This window comes from Magallana gigas, chromosome 2, assembly GCF_963853765.1.
Source record: "Magallana gigas chromosome 2, xbMagGiga1.1, whole genome shotgun sequence".
Taxonomy (NCBI): Eukaryota; Metazoa; Mollusca; class Bivalvia; order Ostreida; family Ostreidae; genus Magallana; species Magallana gigas.
Genome location: NC_088854.1, coordinates 17,087,810 through 17,108,350, shown reverse-complemented (window position 1 = coordinate 17,108,350; position 20,541 = coordinate 17,087,810). Strand labels below are relative to the sequence as shown.

Genomic DNA, 20,541 nt, shown 5'->3' with positions numbered 1-20,541 from the left:
GTAAAGCCAAAATCAACTAGATGCACTGATTAATCTTGGCAGGTATGGAGCATCTGCTACCAGTGGTATTAAGACAGATGTCATTTCAGGGTCTTCTGTCATCCCCACTCCAAGGTTTCAGTGTTTGTTAATTCTGCAACAGTGTCTATGATTCAGAGCCCGGCAATCTGGATGAGCCCTATCCATCATCACCTATCTGGCAGCCATACAGGTGAAATAATTGCAAATTACTGGCAAAACAAATATAAATCCAGACATTTATTATCACAAGCTCTACATTTATGGTTTCTGTTACATTATAACTTGTCCAATCAATCTCCCTCTCCAAATTCAATGTTTTCACTCAGTGTTTGGACCGTGTCCTTGTCTTTCAGTCATTGTACAATAAATAATGGAAAAGGTAACAGGGTGATCACAAATAAAAATGTCAAATAATTGACCAAGTTTTTACATGTTCTCTCATTGTAGCTTAGAGATGGTTGCAATAGCTTCAGTGATTTTCTCCACTTCAATATTGATTTCATTCATCTGCAATCAAAAACTCTTAATATAAAATCTGTTATATACATGTAAATTGATTCATAAACTGAATGACCACAGATTTCTTTTATATCTATTTCTGACATGTCATTCTTTAATACCTTCTCTGTGTTTTGTGTGCGGACTTTTTCTGGCACTTTTTCCTCATACCCTGGAACAGCAGTGGAATCTTGAAGTTTGGTCAACTGTGCCACTAACTTTTCTTTTTTACCCTCCAACTTCACCTTCTCTTTTTCAAAATCAATCAATCCCTAATAAAAAAAAATCAGAGTTCATAAAATAAAAAGCAGGATTTGATTACCTATTGTTTATCTGCATCCTTTGTGCATAGTATGATTTAATTTTTTTTAATAAAATTCATTCAGTCTCTGCATATACATAACAATTCCATATCAGGTAATTGCATTTCCCAATATCCAAGTTGTAAAACAACTATTGTTACAACCTCATTTAACAAGAACCTTCTAATATATCTTCAAATGGTAGTGCACTTTATTGAATATCAATGTTGCACTGGTAAAACCCAAGTCAAACTGAAAGAACTATGCATTGTTTACCAGTAATAGGGAAATTAAACCTGATATCTAATACTCTGCAGCTGATGAGGCATTTTGCTGTGTCATGGCTGCATGAATCGGCAGAAATGGAGAATGGTCTCCTACCTTCAGCATGAGATAGGTTTGACAGTTGATGGACACACTCTGAATGGCACAGCCCTCTGGTGGTTCCTGGGTGGTGACTACATGGACAGCACTGGAACTGGTGGTGGCCTGTATCAGAGTCTCGTGGGGCCGTACTATATCTGCTGTCTGGTCATCTGCACACTTGATGTACACTGTAAAAAGATTTATCATTACTATACAATATAGTTTATACCATATTATCTGCAAACAAATTAGTCAATACTGCACCACTGTGATAAACCAAAAACAAATCAATCTTTAAAACACATATTTGAAGCCTGTACAAATTACTATATTATTGACCACAAACAAATCGGTCTATACAATGAGACTGTGATAGACGACAAACAAAAAAATCACACAGTACATGTACCAATGCAATACACTTCAAAAAATTAAATCAGTCCAGTTCCACAGCAATACACCACAAACAAATAAGAAAGTCCCATACCACAGCAATACACCACAAACAAATAAGAAAGTCCCATACCACAGCAATACACCACAAACAAATAAGAAAGTCCCATACCACAGCAATACACCACAAACAAAAAATCAGTCCAGTACCACAACAATACACCGCATAAATGTACCAATCAATGAGTAGTGCACTAATGTAAATAACCACATACATGGAACAATCAAAGAGTAGAGTACCACTGTTATACACCACATACATGTACCAATCAAAGAGTTGAGTACCACTGTTATAAACCACATACATGTACCAATCAATGAGTAGAGAACCACTGTTATACACCACATACATGTACCAATCAATGAGTAGAGGACCAGTGTTATACACCACATACATGTACCAATCAATGAGTAAAGCACAACTGTTATACACCACATACATGTACCAATCAAAAAGTAGATCACCACTGTTATACACTACACCACACCACATTTACAAATACTATCGCTTTGGAGCCCAAAATATGGTAAACACTACTGTAATACACCACATACATGTACCAATCAAAGAATAGAGCACCACTTTTTTACACTATGGTGATACACTGCATACATGTACCAATCAATGATTAGGGCCCCACTGTTAAACACCAAATACATGAACCAATCAAAGAGTAGAGCACCACTGTTATACATCAAATACATGTACCAATCAAGGACTAGAGCACCACTGTTTTACACCACATACATGTACCAATCAACGAGTAGAGCACCACTGTTTTACACCACATACATGAGACAATTAATAAGTAAAGCACAACTGTTATAAACCACATACATGTACCAATCAAGAAGTAGAGGACCACTGTTATAAACCACATACATGTACCAATCAATGAGTAGAGCACCACTATTTTACACTATGGTGATACACTGCATACATGTACCAATCAATGAGTAGGGCCCCACTGTTAAACACCAAATACATGAACCAATCAAAGAGTAGAGCACCACTGTTTTACACCACATACATGTACCAATCAATGAGTAGAGCACCACTGTTTTACACCACATACATGTACCAATCAATGAGTAGAGCACCACTGTTATACACCACATACATATACCAATCAATGAGTAAAGCACAACTGTTATAAATCACATACATGTACCAATCAATGAGTAGAGCACCACTGTTATAAACCACATACATGTACCAATCAATGAGTAGAGCACCACTATTATACACCACAGACATGTACCAATCAATGAGTAGAGCACTACTATTATACACCACATACATGTACCAATCAATGAGTAGAGCACCACTGTTATACACCACATACATGTACCAATCAATGAGTAGAGGACCACTGTTATACACCACATACATGTACCAATCAATGAGTAGAGGACCACTGTTATACACCACATACATGTACCAATCAATGAGTAGAGCACCACTGTTTTACAGTACACTGTACATACATGTACCAATCAATGAGTAGAGAACCACTGTTATACACCACATACATGTACCAATCAATGAGTAGAGCACCACTGTTATACACCACATACATGTACCAATCAATGAGTAGAGGACCACTGTTATACACCACATACATGTACCAATCAATGAGTAGAGGACCACTGTTATACACCACATACATGTACCAATCAATGAGTAGAGCACCACTGTTTTACAGTACACTGTACATACATGTACCAATCAATGAGTAGAGCACCACTGTTTTACACCACATACATGTACCAATCAATGAGTAGAGCACCACTGTTATACACCACATACATGTACCAATCAATGAGTAGAGCACCACTATTATACACCACATACATGTACCAATCAATGAGTAGAGGACCACTGTTATACACCACATACATGTACCAATCAATGAGTAAAGCATCATTGTTATACATTACAAACAATTCAATACTAGTAGTACAACACCACTGTAATAAATCACATATACATGTATATTAATCAGTTCAGTGATACACCTTATTTACAATTCTGTTTACATGGTTATATTTGGTCAGCATTATTTGAATTAGTTTCATGAGTTTAATTGACCATCAGAAATTTACAAATAATATTGCAAAATATGGTAAATAATAGATTATTAATAATTTGTGAATATTGAAACCAATTTTCACATCATTTTGCAAGAAACATTTTAAACAAACTTGAAAACTTCTTTTAAATTTTTGAAGTATGAGCTTATCATACATCTACATAAATGCTTTGTTCAGATAACCATCATAATTTAAAATTTTCTGTCTAGATGCCAAGTTGTCATTTGCAATTATCATTTTCAATAAAAAAAAAATTGAAATGCAAGATATTAAAATTTTATCAATAAAAAGTTAAAACTGTGTTCACGCTGAAAAAGTTTTACTTTGCCACAAGTCATTGAACATGTACTCTACAATTGTGTGTAAACATTACAATCCCATTATTCTCCCCAACAGCATTTATTATTAAACATGTACTGTAAACACGAACTATACAAAGACATAAAAACCTTACAGTACTTCTGTAAGTCATTAAACATGTACATCAACCAACAAATATTACAAACACATTATATCATCCTCAACTGTGCAAACATGAATTTGTAATGCAACTTAACATTTTTCAAAAACATTTTTAACTGGGATTTAACTAGCTCTATAATTCCATAATGATAATAGCTGCAGTAAATTCTTCTCATTTATTTATCTTCTAAACCTGTGAAAATTGTGCAGCATTGTTTGATGAATTTTTAAGACAAGACACAATGGGACTATAAGGCAGGTTGTATATAATTTATGTTATTTATCAATGCTACTCAAACATGTGTTAGTGTTTGTTCATTAGTGTCATCCCCTGGCTGTCAGGATTTTTGTCTAGTCAGTTGACATCAATATTAACAGCACAGGCTTTTAGTGATCATGAAAGATACTGTATACAAGTAACGTAATTCAAAGGCTCTGTTTCATGTAGTCTTACACGTTCCACCCATCCAACAATTGCTTTGTATTGTGTATTGTAGATAAATCAACTGTCTAAAATTCATAGTTTTTATTTGCAGACCTGGAGCATGTAGTTGGAGAGAAATAGATCATTCATAAATGTTAAATAATGAAAGAAAGAGTGAGCAAGCTCACATACCCCACCCTTCCCTGTCACTTGACAATGATACACATAATGAATGGCAGGGTATGCATTAAATACATAAAATAATTTGATAATAGCATAACATGTTCATTACTATATTTCACAGGGCCAAATTCTAAGTTTAAAAGGGCTGTAAAAAGGAATTGTAAATACCTGAAAAATGTACATCTGCACAGTGTGTTCTATGTGCCTTCAAAATTTCTCAAAATTCCTTGCAGCAGTTTAAGAGGAATTGAGCTAATGAAAAACAGGACTGACTGACTGATGAACCAGTCAAAAACATTATACCCTAGGCAACTTCATTGCATGGTGCATAATTAAACTGTACTTTTAGTGCTTCACATCCTATTTCATAAGTTTTATCTGTATTTCATAATTTTTTTATGTTTGTTTGGAGAAATGGTTAAGAACATAAATGATATTGACAAATTATTTGAACAAACCACATATTGCATTTCCAAAGGTTTTTAGAAAGACTTTTACCCCCTGCAGGACCTTTTTTCTAATAAATGCCATTTTGCTTCACCTAAGTCAAAGGATAAGGCTCATGAGCATCATATGTGCCTGGAATGAGTGCATGAAAATTCTTTAGTTTAGTTATGAATTGATAGTTCCATTTCCATAATGATATGATGTGGACCTAGGTCAAGCAACTTTTTGTTAGGATATGGATACACATACAAGTTGTGAGCCGCCTTTGATACAGAGATGCTATATCTTAGTTAAAAATTGGACAAAACAATATCTTCATGATAATGAGGTGACCTTGACCTTTGTCAGACTTACAATCTATATATTTTTAAGGTTATAAGTGATTGAAAATGTACAATATGTTACACATATGTGCATAAAAAAGCATTATCTTACCCTCTGCTTTGTCTTTTCCAGTAAGTAAATAGTCAGATCTAGTAGAACGTAGAGACTTCACAATGTTTTGTACAAACTCCACCTCCCCTTCAACTTTTGTATTTCTGAAGGAGTACTGTAACAAAATGTTCATGAATCTAAATCAAATGCACATTAAAATGAATAATTTTATATTTGGAGAACATATAGACAAGCCATGTGTGGATCTAGAGAGGGTCCCCAGAAAATTTGAACTTAGTGAATTCCCTTATCAAATTATTAACATTACTGAAAATAGGCCTTGGAACACCCGTCCCCCCTGCCCCCCCCCCCCCCCCCCCCCCCCCCCCCCACACACACACCACCACCACCCCCTTGAAAAAATTTCTGGATTTGCACATGCAAGCATTGTTGCCTATTAAATGTACTCACATTCTTCGCCTCAGGGTAGGAGGTTACACACAGGCTGGGTGGGCAGCCCTCTGTTTTCCGTGGTAACCGCTGGTAGAGCTCTTCTGTAATGAAGGGCATGAAAGGATGCAGCAGTCTTAAGCCTCCATCAAGACATGTGTACAAAATATTTCTGGTGACTTTCTTGGCTTCTTCATCTGATCCATAGATCACAGGCTTCATGTACTCCTGTAAAATAAATATATTAGACTGTTATCATGTACTCTCAGCAATATTCAAATCTTCCTAAAAAAATTCTTTGCATCCTTATTGTGTATCACCATCATTACTCGTGTCCCAAATATAAACCATTATTATGAGATATTTTGCTCATATAAATGTAGTGTTTTTTTATATGATTTTTTAAGTATGTTTATATATTATTTATATTGATGATGCATATATTGTATAAATTCTAAATGTAATACATGTACCAGTTATTCAAAGAAAATATATAAAATGTGTTTTTAATTAAGAAATTATTCCCAGTGAGTACTCACCAGATACCAGTCACAGAGTTCATACAACCAGAAGTTATAGCATGCTGTAGTGGCTGATTGGAAGTCATAATTCTCAAATCCTGTGTTTGATAATTCTACAGCAAGGCTGAGACGGCTCACGATCCAAACATCCATTTCCTTCTCTTTGCCACTAAACTGTAACAGAATATAACTACATCTGATATTGTTCTTTAAATTTTAGTGCATTAGCACCTGTATGTACTAAATAATCTATAACTGTATGAACAACTTCATACATTTCCCCATTATGGTTTCCCACAAAAATTGAGATTGAGAAAAAACTGATAAAAAACAATGTTAATGTAAGTCCTCACCTGAAAAGAGCTGTCAGGTTTGAAATCCTGACCTAATGCTGTCAATGCAAACTTTGTTGCATTCCAAAGTTTATTGCAAAAAAATCTGTAACCCTGTACTCGAAGCACATCCAGATTTATATCCCGACCTAAACCAAACAAAAAATATACAATGTACTTCAGTAGATTTAACACTTTGAAATAAACTCATCATGCTTTCCAAATTATAAGTAGTTTGTAAGTTTATACCTTGTGAAGTATAAGCCACCAAGGCAAAGCGGAGGGCATCTGTTCCACATTCTGGTATTCCTTGTGGATAATCTGCTTTCTGGGAAATATACAGTTTCTTCGTTATTTGATAATAAATGTAACATTGAATCAAACTTATATCAATTGTAACATGTAAATTTTATCATAAATAAGAAAATTAGAATTTCAATCAATCTGCCTTACATACTACATTTGTATTATTGAACCGAAAGATTAAAAATAATTCCTAAAATCCTTATCTAAAACTGATTTCTAATCTACAGTTGATTTCCTCAAATCCACACCTTTTCTCCAAATTAATTCTATTCTTTAATTGATTTCTCCCATCTCTCAAAAACTGAGTCTCTTATACTCCTTGTCTTACATCTCAAGTTCCTTTTTCTATAGGTGATTTCATTCCTCAATTTCTCATCTACAACTCTATCTGTTTAGTCCTATCCACAACTCTATTTGTTTAGTCCTATATCCACAACTAATTCCTCTCAACTTTAACTATTTGTTTAGTCCTATCTACAACTGAATTATCCAATTTATCTCTCTATTTTAATCTATAAATTTTACCTGTCCTGCCTTGGCTTTTTCAACCTCCTTTCCTTCCAAATTCCCATCCAGTAAACGCTCATGCAATTCCTTCAATCAAAATTTTTTCTTGCATTTATAAAAACATATTTTTAAACCTAAAAATAAAATTAATTTTTTACAATAAGATTATTGCAATTATAAATTTGTACAAATATTTTGACAATTACATCCAAAAATAATTTCCACTGGTATTCTTTAGCAAATGTAATTAAGTATTCATAAATGTCCACCAATCTCATACCTCCAGTGTTATGCCATAGATGACATCCAGGGGGTCTATAACATTACCAAGGGACTTTGACATCTTCCTTCCATGAGCATCTCTGACCATGGCATGTAAGTACACCTACAACACATTACCAATTTCTCTTATTTCACTCCAAACTTTGATGATTGCAGTTTTCTTATTTGAAACCAGGGTTGTATGCTATGTGAAATGAGACTCACCTCTTGGAATGGGAGTTTTCCCATCAGCTGCTGTCCCATCATCACCATCCTGGCCACCCAGAAGAAGAGAATATCATGCCCCGTCTCCAACAGAGTTCCAGGGTAGAAGGCTTCCAACTCTACTGTCTAAAGAGTGTAGGAATAACAAGTGTGAGAATTATGGGAGAGTACCCTAGAAAAAACATTTATTAACCAGGAGATAGTTTTTTTAAATAGGAGAATTTCAAGAACTTGTACATTGTCAGGCCATCCAAATATGGAGAAAGGAAATATGCCAGAGGAAAACCATGTGTCCAGTACATCCTCGTCTGCAACAAAAAGAGAAATATTCATAGGGGTTTTTTTGTGGGTTTTTTTTTTAAATCAACTTTACATCTTAATATGCATGTAAAGCAATGAATAATACAGATCTTCTTCCAAAGGTTTTCTACTGACCTTGTTTTAGAGATATTTTGTCCTTGGGGACGTTGAATCTGGCTGCAGCTTTTTCCCTTGCTTCCTCTTCATCTCTCCCTGACACCCAATACTTGTCATCTGTATCCTAGCAAATAAGGTAAAAACACACAATATTGCAGCCAAACACTGTCAACAATTGTTGATTATACATGCTTGACATAGTGAAATCTATTAGTAAGGGAGATCACTTTAACATTTAAAATGAAAAATACTGCAATCCATCTCCTAGATCTTTCGGCTACAACACAGTATATACAAAATATTGAAATATTCTAGGATGCTTTTTATTCCTTAATACCTGTACATGGTGATTGTACGTACCTCTCCTGATGGTACAGAGGGATCCTCCACTTTCACAAAATAGGCCGGAATTCTGTGTCCCCACCACAGCTGTCGAGATATACACCAATCTCTATAAGGTAACAAATATTATATCAAAATGTGTTACGGTAAATAAGATACAAGAAGAGGTAAAACAAAACAGCTTACCAAGGTTTTTTTTCCTCTTTCAAATTTATGATTTTCATTTTCATGCAGCATCTCTAATCTTATCTTACCTATTGTTTTCCAACCAGTTGTACCATGTTTTCTTGTGCATCTCTGGTATAATTTTGAGTTCTCCATTTCTCACAACCTACAAGAAATATAAGGGTACTTAAAATTTGTCAAATATAAAAATATATAATCCCTTTATTTGCTTTTATTTAGAATGCTTTAAAGGACTATATATGATAAGGGCCTAAAATGGCCCCCTAAAATGAACATCATCATTTTACTATTATTCTTTGTTTTCTTAGTACAGATATGTATGTGATGTGTTTACATAATATTCATTTTGATTCAAGTGCCCACAATTTAGAAATATGACATTGTAAAAACAACCTTTTCCCGCCATTTTTGCATTTTCAGCGTAAAACAGCTTGTTTTCAAGCAGTTTTTCCTTCCGAAAACATAGAGCGCATTCTTGAACAAATAAAATATTTTAATCAGAGATATATCTAGCCAAGACTAATAAGTGACAAAAACTTTTTCCTTGTTCAAGCATGCGCTCTATATTTTCCATTCGTAAATAGATAAGAAAAATGTCAATTTTTGGCTGATTTTGATTGAATTATAGAAATGGCGTCACTTCTGATGTCATATACTGCCAGTGAGTGCAAATAAATCAATATAAATAGATGAAAAATATATTTTATATCAACTCTTCTAAAAAATTAGTTAACATTTTATTGTACCCGAAACACTTAAAAAATGGTGAATTATGGGGGCCAAATTTAACTCTTATCATATATAGTTCTTTCCTTATGTTTATCATTCAGACTTTCGTCGCATGTTTTTAACTCCCTATCCCCAGAAAAAGATTGTGTCTTTCACCTTTACTGCATCTTCAGACATCTTCTCCATCTTCACATACCACTGGGGCTTCAATAAGGGCTCAATGATGTCTTTAGATCGACTGAAATAAAAAGGGACCAAATCATATCATTTAGTTTTTTTCTCCTGTATATGCAATAATCTTTAAGAAAAAAACCAAAAAACTAATCCTTCTTATAGAGTGTTATGATAAATATAACTTTTTTATAAAGCCTATGAGGATTCTGACCTGCAGGTTGGTACCACCATAGGATTGTCCTTTGTTTCTATGTAGAGACCCTTCTGTTTCAGAGCCTGTAGGACAGCCTTTCTGGCCTGGAACCTCTTCATTCCCTGTAGATAAAACAACAATATTGAATCTTAATGACATCAAGTTCATTTATTTTCTTCCAAAGTTATTAAACCACTATCCTACTTATTAAATAATAAATTTTCACTGTTGTTTAATGATCAGTTACAAGAAATTAGTATTCATTCAAATTTGTTTCTTAATAAAACAACTAAAGATTGCTTCTTAATTCATAATGGAAGAATTTGTTGTTCGTATAATGTGTATTTTTATGACTTAAGCTTACAGAAAATTCTCCACAGTCATTTGTAATGTTTCCATTGTCATCAATAATGGTAATAAATGGCAAGTTATGTCTCACACCGACTTCATAATCATTCACATCATGGGCGGGTGTGATTTTTACAGCACCTTAAAATGAAACATTTATTTGTTAATTTACAAACCCTAAGTCACAGCGATCTGTATTTCAAATTACAAGGTTATGTATTAATGAAGAATACAATGTTCATTATCAAACTTCAAACTTCTTCAGATGAAAGAATCATAAATAATCACTTCAACTGTCTGAAATGATGACTTTCTTTACCTGTTCCGAACGCCATGTCCACAAAGCTATCCGCCACAATCGGGAGAACTCTGTCCACCAGTGGGTGTCGCACTGTCTTTCCGTGTAGATGTTTATAACGATCATCGTCTGGATGTACCGCCACAGCTGTGTCTCCCAACATGGTCTCAATACGAGTGGTGGCTACAATGATCTTCTCATCTGCCAATGAAATAATAACACCAATAATCCACTGCTGTTACTGGTATAAAACTACATGTATCTATAAGCAAAACCATGACATCATGACAGCATTCATAATATAAGGTTTAAAGTCAATTTAACTGTAAAATTTCTGCTTATTTTCAAAACAATGGATATTCTGTATGACATGTATGTATATCATTATGTTGTATCCTACATTTTACTGCATTACCTAATCCTTCCACAGGATAAGCGAAGGACACCAGCACTCCAAACTCTACTTTCTCTTTGTAGCCGGGTACAGCAAGCATGGTTTTGCCATTTAATTCTTTCTTCTCCACCTACACGTACAGATATCAATTGGTTTTCATCAGTAACAAAATAAACATTTCTTCAATATTACATCCACCTATTTTGCAATTCCAAGAAAACATCAAGTTACAAGAATAATGATTATGTTTATGATAATTTTGAATACAGTTTGAGATTTTCTTTAAAATGATTATTATGCATATTTACCTCAATATCAGATATGGCAGAATTCAGAGCACACGACCAGTTGACGAGTCGTACACTTCTGTAGATGAATTCATCATCGTGTAATCGGACAAATGATTCAGTTACAGCACGATACAATTTCTACAATGTGATATAAGTCAAAATTTAAAGTTATTCACCATTAATAATAGGTAAATTTTGAAAAATATACTTGATAAATTCAACACTTACTGGGTCCATTGTAAAGCAAGCTCTATCCCAGTCATAAGATCCTCCCAACTTTTTAAGCTGATGATAAATTCTATCTCCTTTTCTGAAACATTGAAAACACACATTCAGAAAATGCATTGTCAAATTTATAACTTGTAATTATTGACAAAAATTGTTTTTAAACCTATTTCTTTGATTGTGAAACAAAAATCTAATTTGAGTCTTGGGTAAATCTAATTAGAGACATAATCCCTGGGTACGATTTTGTTATCACCCAGCATGGACCTACTCATTTTTCCACTTCCACACATGCTCCACAAATGCCTCCCTCCCGAGGTCATGTCTAGACTTTCCCATCTCTCGCTTCAGCTTTTTCTCCACCACGACTTGTGTGGCAATACCAGCGTGGTCACAACCTGGGTTCCACAAAACAACCTTTCCTTTCATTCTCTGCCTGCAAGGTTATACATATTATCAGGAGTTATTTTAGATCTTAAAATTAAATTTTGAACTTCATAGATGGAAAAAATATCTTGAATTATTACTGTATGACAGTGTTACAACTCTGAATCATTGATTAAGTTTTCATATGATTGAGATTGAGATTATATTAGACAGAAAATGTAAACTTTCAGTCATAGCTAGACTCCTGGGCTGCGTTTTACAAAAGAACTCACGACTTACGACCAAATTAATGAATGTTAATTAATCACAAACTAATCAATGTTTTATTCTCATGGCTGTAAAGTATGATTATGGATATTGGAATGGTTGTTTATAATTGGTTTTGTTTAAGTTTTATTCATTAAAGATTATTCCATGAGACTTAAAATATTTCCGACTTTGTCGCAAGATCTTTTGTAAAACGCAGCCCAGATTGTAACAAGTTACTATTTGGTGGTTTTTTGGTTTGTTTGGGTTTTTTTTTTTTTTTTACCATCGAGCAATACAATCCTCCACAGCATTAGTAAGGGCATGACCTAAATGCAGGGACCCAGTCACATTAGGAGGTGGAATAACCATCATAAACTTCTCTTCAGGCTTCAACTTTGTCAGGTCTCTGCCCTGAATATAAACAACAAAATACCATAATCATACATGTACCAAAACTGTGGCCATATTTACATGTGTACACTATAGAAATCCTTAATATAATTTCAAGGCTAAAGATTGACTGGTTCCTATTTCTGGCTGGTACCTTACCCCATACTCTGGTTTGAAGAACCCAGACTGGACCCACCAGTCATACCAAGCTGCCTCCACATACTGGGGACTGTAGGCGTCTGGCATGGAAGCTTTGACATCTGAAACATAAATCAGAAAATTGCTATTTTAGGAAAGAATAAATATGAAATTATGATTTGTCTTATCGGTAATAAAATCCTTCAAACCAAGATTAAATTTCCTGTTACATGTAACTGCTTTTCTGAGTGATAATTATTGTAACATAGACTTAAGGCAAAAATAGATCTACATGTAATATTTAGATTCTCTATAATAAAATACCTGCACACCACATTATTCATGTATTTTTTAGCTTGAAAGCTTTATGATTTATTTATTTTAGCCCTTAAGTAACATCACATTTGCCTTTTTCATGTACAAATTTACAGTGATGTCCTTAATTAAAACATACCCTTCTTTTCTCCAGGCTTTGTAGGAATATCATAAGTCACTTTTACTTTTTCTTTTCCTGTGTCTTTCTTTTTCTGCTTGATTAAAAAAAATACAATGAATTTAAAAAGACAGTTTTTTTTAAAATCAAATTTGTAAAAAATTAATCAGTACCGGTAAATTGATTAAATGTTATTTTATAAATGTACAATATCATATACAATATTCATCATGTATATGGCATATATGGTTACAAAACTCACCTATAAAACTACAAGTAATTTCATTCAAAAAATAAAATAAGATATTTCTTACAACTAAAAGTATATATAACGTACTGCATTGATAACTATAATAATAAAACAAATTACTTGTAGGTAATTTATATTTAAAGTCCAAGCCCTGATTGACTTTGATATGAAGAGCTATAAAAAGAAACTATGAATTAAAAAAATAAAATTGAACTTACTCATTAGAGAGAAATTACCCCTTATCAAAAATGCTTTAATTATATGTAAATAGCATGCAAGGACATTTATTGTGGTTCATTAGAACCTTACTGTCCCGAATTTTTATCTTTGAGGTGAGCTAATCGCAACTTGAAGACTTTTTAAACACAGGCATGTCACATTTATTTAATAGTTTATTTAGTTTGCTTGATATTCATCTCTTCTAATTCATCATGGAGATACCTTAGTCAAATAATGATGCCAGGCTAGCTGTCTTTAATATATTCTCGTTATCAGTGACAGAAAAAAATCAACCAATTTTTTCTTTAAATCCCACCGATACACAATATATTTTTGTCTTCCTTTTAAAATCTTGCGATGGTGTTTAGCTATACAGGAATTCCTGCATGGTTTGGACTGAGAAATCAATAAATCCAATCATAAAAAGACATTGATTATGTAATAGCAAATCATGTGACATAACCATGCAAATGTATACTGTCTGCAAACAGCTTATTATTTAATTTAACACCAACCCGCCGGGCCTATATGCCACTGTATATACCCATGTACAAAATGAAAGTAGCCATAATTATAATTCTTTGGTGATTATGTTGGCATTATTATCTAACTACAATGTATACCTTACACAGAATCAAAAGGATAGAGAACAAACAATTTAACACATTGGAAATAAATCACATCAATCCTGTGAGATCCTATATATATAATTACGTATATGAAAAACATTTTTATTATTAATAATCCAATATCTATCATGAAATTTGAATAATCTGATATGAATTAAATTCGACATTAGATTTTTAAAGTCTTACCAACTGGATTGATATTAATTTATAGCAAACTTATGTCATGTTTAAAATCCTCCATGTGCACCTACGATATTTAAGCCATCAGAACTCTCCTGTGATTTGCATTGATTAATAATTTTTCACAGGCTGGGGATGTAACTGATTGATTTGATATTATAAATAATGATTGCATTAAGATAACATTTTATAATACATATATAATGTAAATTCTTTAGTAAGAAACACCCACGAAAACCATAAAAATCACAATTTTTATTGATTCTATTCTATTGAACATATCAAGCATACGTATCTTCCAGGTTATGAAATTCTACATGTTAATAGTAATTAATGCATGAGAGGTCATCAATAATCATAAATACCATTTGCCTAAACTACATCTATTCACTAGTAGGAAAAAATCCAGATTATCTGTTCTGAAATGCCCCCTCCCATACCGCTTCAGGTTTCAATACAGAACCAAAAATAGAAAGTCTACGGGGATTTTGCATTTCAAACAATATGAAATACATTAAAAAATTATTCTTAGAACTTCTGAATGCAGAAAAGATGTAAACATTTCCCATTTTGAATCTCTTTACGGTGTTTGTTTTTGTTCTGGTTAAACAAATCATGTTTCAATTAAGAAATGTTGAATTTTTTTCCTTATATTAACGATTTGGATTCTACCTCATTAACAGTTGTGTTTATTTCAATTAAAAATCAACTAAAAGTGATGGAAGCAATAACTTGGAACAGACGATAAATAGCACAATCAATTGAACACTCATCTGTTGACCATTTTACTGTCTTTTAAACAACTTGACAGCTGTCAATTTTTCTTACTGGATTAAATGAAATTAAACAATTTGATTATCGTACTAAGTATACCTCTCCCTCCTTTTTCGTCTGTTGTTTCTGAGCTGCTAGTTTCTCTTGCTTGGCTTGAAACTTTGCCAGCTTTTCTTGCTTTGCTTTCTCTTTCTTCAGTTCCTTCTCACTCTTGACACGTGGTAGCGAGTCACCACCCGCCTCCTGGGGTGAGCTGCTATCCCCGGTCTTGTCACTGTCAGCCATTGGGTTGTAATCAAACTCTAGATATGACAGAAAAATTCACATATAATTATGAGGAATCAAATATCATTACATATGATTGCATCAACCACCCCGGCTTTCCCAGATGCCCGAAAGTATTTTTGGAATGTAGAGCCCGATCAAAAATATAATTTTTTTTTTGGCTCGCCAGGATCACCTTGAAAGGACCCCCCCCCCCCCTTTCCTCTGGGACAAAATAATATATTTTCGATATCAGAAATTCCAATTCTGATTTTAAAAAGAGGCATTTTCCAAGCTAATATCAAAAATAGATTTGATACCGAGAAAATCATTTTCTTATATCAAAAATTCGATTTTCTGATACAATAATTTTTTATATTAGAAATTCAAACTGATTTTTCATATCATAAGATATATTTTCTACAAAAAAAATCTTAAAATGGCGAAGAATCTTCTCATTATTAATTGATACTCCTTAATTAACCCCAAGAATTTTTTCTTAAAGGGCATTTGAGGCATTTTCTGAAATTAAAAAAATAATTTTTAGATATAAGTAATTCAAACCGATTTTTTGTGATCTCAAAATATATTTTTATGAAAACAGGAATTCAAATAAAATATGGCAAATGAATGTCACATAACTAATGAATACTCTCTTGATCCAAAATAGAAACGCTGAACAACAGAGCCCGATTTGAGGTCTAAAGGTAGAATTTTTTATTTGAACTTTGTGATTTATCTAATGTAAGAAAGTTATAAGTGTTCTTTATAATTCTGGTGTTATTCATTGAAAGCATTAACTGTTCCCCTGTTTAATGCCATCATTTTCCTTACGATCATCTCAATTCACAGCGAATTGCAGAGAAAGCAGTGCTAATCATTCTACATGCGGACGAACTTGCCTACGAAAGACGAATAGGGCCACATAAAAAAAATATTTTTATCTCGTAATTACGAAAAAAGATCTCGTTATTACGAGTTAACTATCTCGTAATTACGAGAAAAGATCTCGTTATAACGAGAAAAGATCTCGTAATTACGAGTTAATTATCTCGTTATTAAGAATTAATTATCTCGGTATTACGAGTTGATTATCTCGTAATTACGAGAAAAGATCTCGTAATAACGAGAAAAGATATCGTTATAACGAGTTAAGTATCTTGTTATTACGAGAAAAGATCTCGTTATTACGAGTTAATTATCTCGTAATTACGAGAAAAGATCTCGTTATTACGGGTAAAAAGAAAGTGGGCACTTAAGGATGACGTTTACTCAGAAGGAAAAAAAATTCCACTGATGATAATGAAAAACCAACTACTGTGTGTTATAGACCTTATATGGTAGTGTTATTCTTCACTTTCAAATAAATAGGTCAATGACCTACTTTTTGAGTTAATGGCCATTGAATATTTTGTGAAAATTTAAGAAAAATCCATAAAAAATTTACACTATAATTGAGATTTTCTGAATTGTGAAAATAATACAAATTGCTTAACTCTTTGACAAATGAAATACAGTTTATGAATGGTAGTGACATTAAATAGATACAAAGAATTATGTTTTCATTTACAATTTTTTGGGGTATTCTAGTCCGAATTTCCTCTATCAGTTTTCAAATTACTACCCATTTTGATTCAATATAACAAAAAACTGAATGATGATAATGCCAAAACATTTATAGTATTAAACTAAGTATAATAACCTTTTTCTCCTGGCATAAAATTTATATGAGGCCAATGATCAAAATTTTGAGATGTGTCTTTTATCATTTTTAAGCATTTTCAATATTTTTGTAGTGTGTGCCATACGATTATCTAAACGAAAAAGCAAGATAAAACCAACAGAAAATATGCAAAATTATGTTGACTAACAAATAAAATCTTAACTTTAAATATTATAGTACTATCAAAAATATTTCAGTGGAAAACAAAATCTGAAAAATTTAATCCGAATTTCCTCTGCTTTGCTAAATGTCAAACTTTGTCAGAGCCTAATTCCATAATTTAGTAAAAATATCGATTGTTATGTCAATAATAGTTCATTTCATAAATACTTTTTGTATTTAAAACAAATTTTACTCATTAAATTGAACTTTTTAACAATCCGGATTTGAGAACTTAAACCCTGAGTAATATGGAATGCCATAGCTGCCTTAAGGTCAATTTCATGTTATATGAATTGGTATATTTTTTATATGCAATAGTAATATCATTATATGCAGTGCTAACATCATTATATACTATTATTTCACCATTATATTCAGGGGTACAATCTTTATATGAAGAGGTAACATTATTACGTTATGTCGTAAGATCATTATGTGCAGTAGTTTATTCATTATATGCTATGAATAAATCTTTATATGATATGATAAACTCATTTCACACAGAGCTAAACTCATAATGAACTATTGTTCAATCGTTATGTTATATGGTACACTCTTCATGTGCAGTTGCAAAATCCTTTTATGCAGTGCAACTTCTTGACATTAGGTGATAAGTTCATTATATGCAGTACTAACATCATGTTATGGTGTATTAAAACCATTATGTATGGTGGTAAAACCTTTATGTATTGTGGTGAAAGCTTTACATGCAATTGTAAATCCTTTATATGATGTGACAATTTTATAACATGCCGTTGTTGAGTCATTATATTATGAGGTCAGTTCTTTACATGATGTGATCATTTCATTATATTGAGTGGTAACTTCTTTATATGCAGTCGTAACTCTTTATGATGAGGTTGTAAACTGGTTCTCGCTGAAAAGTTTTAATGGGGAGGAGGTCCAGTTTTATTTTTAAAAAGATGCCGCGTTCGTTGTGACGATGCACATTTCCTGGTCAACTTGTCGTTTGTTTTGAAGAGAGAGAGAGAGAGAGAGAGAGAGAGAGAGAGAGAGAAAGAGAGAGAGAGAGAGATACTCTGTTCTTGATACATCGATGTATGATAAATCGAATGAATTTTTAGAAGAGTACGCGTTTAATTTTAAAAGTAAAATAAATTTCAAAAAATGATTGAATTTTGTAGAAATTTAATACCCCCCTCTGCTTCTAGATCCGCGCATACAGTTAGGAAGATCACTTTATGTATCTTGATATTAGCATAGAACAATTTGATTTCTACTTGCTATCGTGTTTTAAATATAAATAATATATGTAATTCTTTGGAGCTTTTTGAATTAATAAATCTAATTCTGTCTCTTCAAAAACGTTTAAATTGAGGAGTTACTTTGCTCTTGATTGTTATGTAAAATAATTTTAATAGCATCCATATAAATCGTGGTGCTTGGAACAAACTTATCCGTATTTTGCTGATTCATACATTATTGCAGGGCTTGCTTTTAACGATGTCGAACAATGTGTATATATATTTTGAAAACGACATATTTTACCAAAAAAAAAAAATACATTAACTTTATCGATTAATGCGTTACTTCCTCGTTCAGCAGCAAATGTTTTAGCTGCAGACCTGTAGCTCTCTGGTTGAAAAAATTCGGATAGACAATTTGTCTATCCGAATTTTTTCAACCAGAGAGCTACAGATCTGCAGCTAAAAATGTTTATAATGTGAACAAAGTCGGTAACGTTGAAAAAATCAGCACACATATAAAATATTACAATGACAAGCGTTTTTAAAACTTATTTATCCCGATATCATTTATTTTCAAAACCATCGGAATAGGGGTATTACCTTTTCAAAACTTATTTTGAAAAATACCAAGCAGTTAGTCTCAGTGATTATTCGGACATCCTGCGTAACCACTCGGCTATACTAGACACGATGAAGTTTGCTAAGATTAAAAACACCGTTTTTTAACTTCGGAGGTTTTTTTTTCGAAGTTTAATCTTTAAAAACATGCCTCTTTGAAACAAAAATCGGATATGCCATGAAACCAGGCACATTTTTCAGTGAAACCATTTTTACAATTTGTTTAATGCATGGGGGTCTTGAACGGGGGGGGGGGGGGGGGTGGGTCGCGGGGAGGACCCCGCCCCAGAAAAATTAAAATTTCTTAAAATTTCCATGAAATTACCAAAAATTTGCCTCGGACCCACCTCCCCCCACCCCTTCGGCATATTTCAGTATTCATCGCACCCCCCCCCCCCCCGAAAATTTTGTATTGATCCGCGTATAAAATGCTCCTATAAAAATGATATGACGATATCTGCAACAGCTTTATGGAAAATAGCACAGGAACTGCAACACCTTCTTTGTAGGATTTTAAATACAAAAATACATGCCCGGTGAGCTTAAATTTTATACAGTGGATGAAACAACCATAAAAAGAGGTTAAGACTAACCAATTTCTATATTATTTCTTGAAAATCAAATTAATTTTAAGAAAAATGAAAAATAATTTTTATTTATGTCTATGAATAAAAATCTGTCTATTCCATTTGCGTTGGAGGCATTAATCAGCGAGGAGTAGCATCTACCTGGTACATTGGAACAAAGGTCTTTCGACTTTGATTTTGAAACGCTTGCTTCATTTTTTGTAATTTCTTTTACTCTTAAATTAAAAGCATAATCTACTAATAATAAATAAGATTGTTCACACAAAATGGGTTCAATGATTGATATTATGATATCGATGTTAAAGGACAGATAATCTCTCTCTCTCTCTCTCTCTCTCTCTCTCTCTCTCTCTCTCTCTCTCTCTCTCTCTCTCTCTCTCTCTTCAAAACAAACGACAAGTTGACCAGGAAATGTGCATCGTCACAACGAACGCGGCATCTTTTTAAAAATAAAACTGGACCTCTTCTCCATTAAAACTTTTCAGCGAGAACCAGTTTACAACCTCA

At 33.0% G+C, this 20,541-nt stretch overlaps 1 protein-coding gene across 2 annotated transcripts; it reads right to left on the bottom strand.

Annotated features, from left to right (window-relative positions):
- Nucleotides 1-243: 243 nt before the first annotated feature.
- Nucleotides 244-15,879, bottom strand: LOC105347814 (valine--tRNA ligase). 2 transcript variants are annotated; one of them, XM_011457048.3, is made up of 27 exons: nucleotides 15,572-15,879; nucleotides 13,442-13,517; nucleotides 13,009-13,109; nucleotides 12,743-12,870; nucleotides 12,095-12,259; nucleotides 11,827-11,908; nucleotides 11,617-11,736; nucleotides 11,330-11,438; nucleotides 10,936-11,115; nucleotides 10,633-10,757; nucleotides 10,287-10,390; nucleotides 10,058-10,139; nucleotides 9,241-9,317; nucleotides 9,005-9,095; nucleotides 8,663-8,768; nucleotides 8,465-8,535; nucleotides 8,228-8,353; nucleotides 8,022-8,126; nucleotides 7,760-7,828; nucleotides 7,178-7,256; nucleotides 6,950-7,077; nucleotides 6,615-6,770; nucleotides 6,097-6,303; nucleotides 5,686-5,800; nucleotides 1,203-1,375; nucleotides 642-791; nucleotides 244-528 (listed from the first exon to the last, which is right to left on the bottom strand). In XM_011457048.3, exons 1-27 carry the CDS (start codon nucleotides 15,755-15,757, stop codon nucleotides 460-462), a joined length of 3,180 nt encoding a protein of 1,059 aa, XP_011455350.3. In that variant the 5' UTR covers nucleotides 15,758-15,879; the 3' UTR covers nucleotides 244-459. The 2 variants fall into 2 exon arrangements, with proteins under 2 accessions (XP_011455350.3, XP_034302447.2); XM_034446556.2 differs by having other exon boundaries at nucleotides 13,442-13,514.
- Nucleotides 15,880-20,541: the final 4,662 nt, after the last annotated feature.

Excerpts from the sequence above, each read along its gene's own strand:
- LOC105347814 (XM_011457048.3), bottom strand. The coding sequence starts at position 15,757 with ATGGCTGACAGTGACAAGACCGGGGATAGCAGCTCACCCCAGGAGGCG. Across the intron at positions 10,391-10,632 it reads ATGACTGTGGAGAATTTTCT|GGAATGAAGAGGTTCCAGGC; the intron begins GTAAGCTTAAGT and ends TTTTATCTACAG. Across the intron at positions 8,536-8,662 it reads CAAAATATCTCTAAAACAAG|ACGAGGATGTACTGGACACA; the intron begins GTCAGTAGAAAA and ends TTTTTGTTGCAG.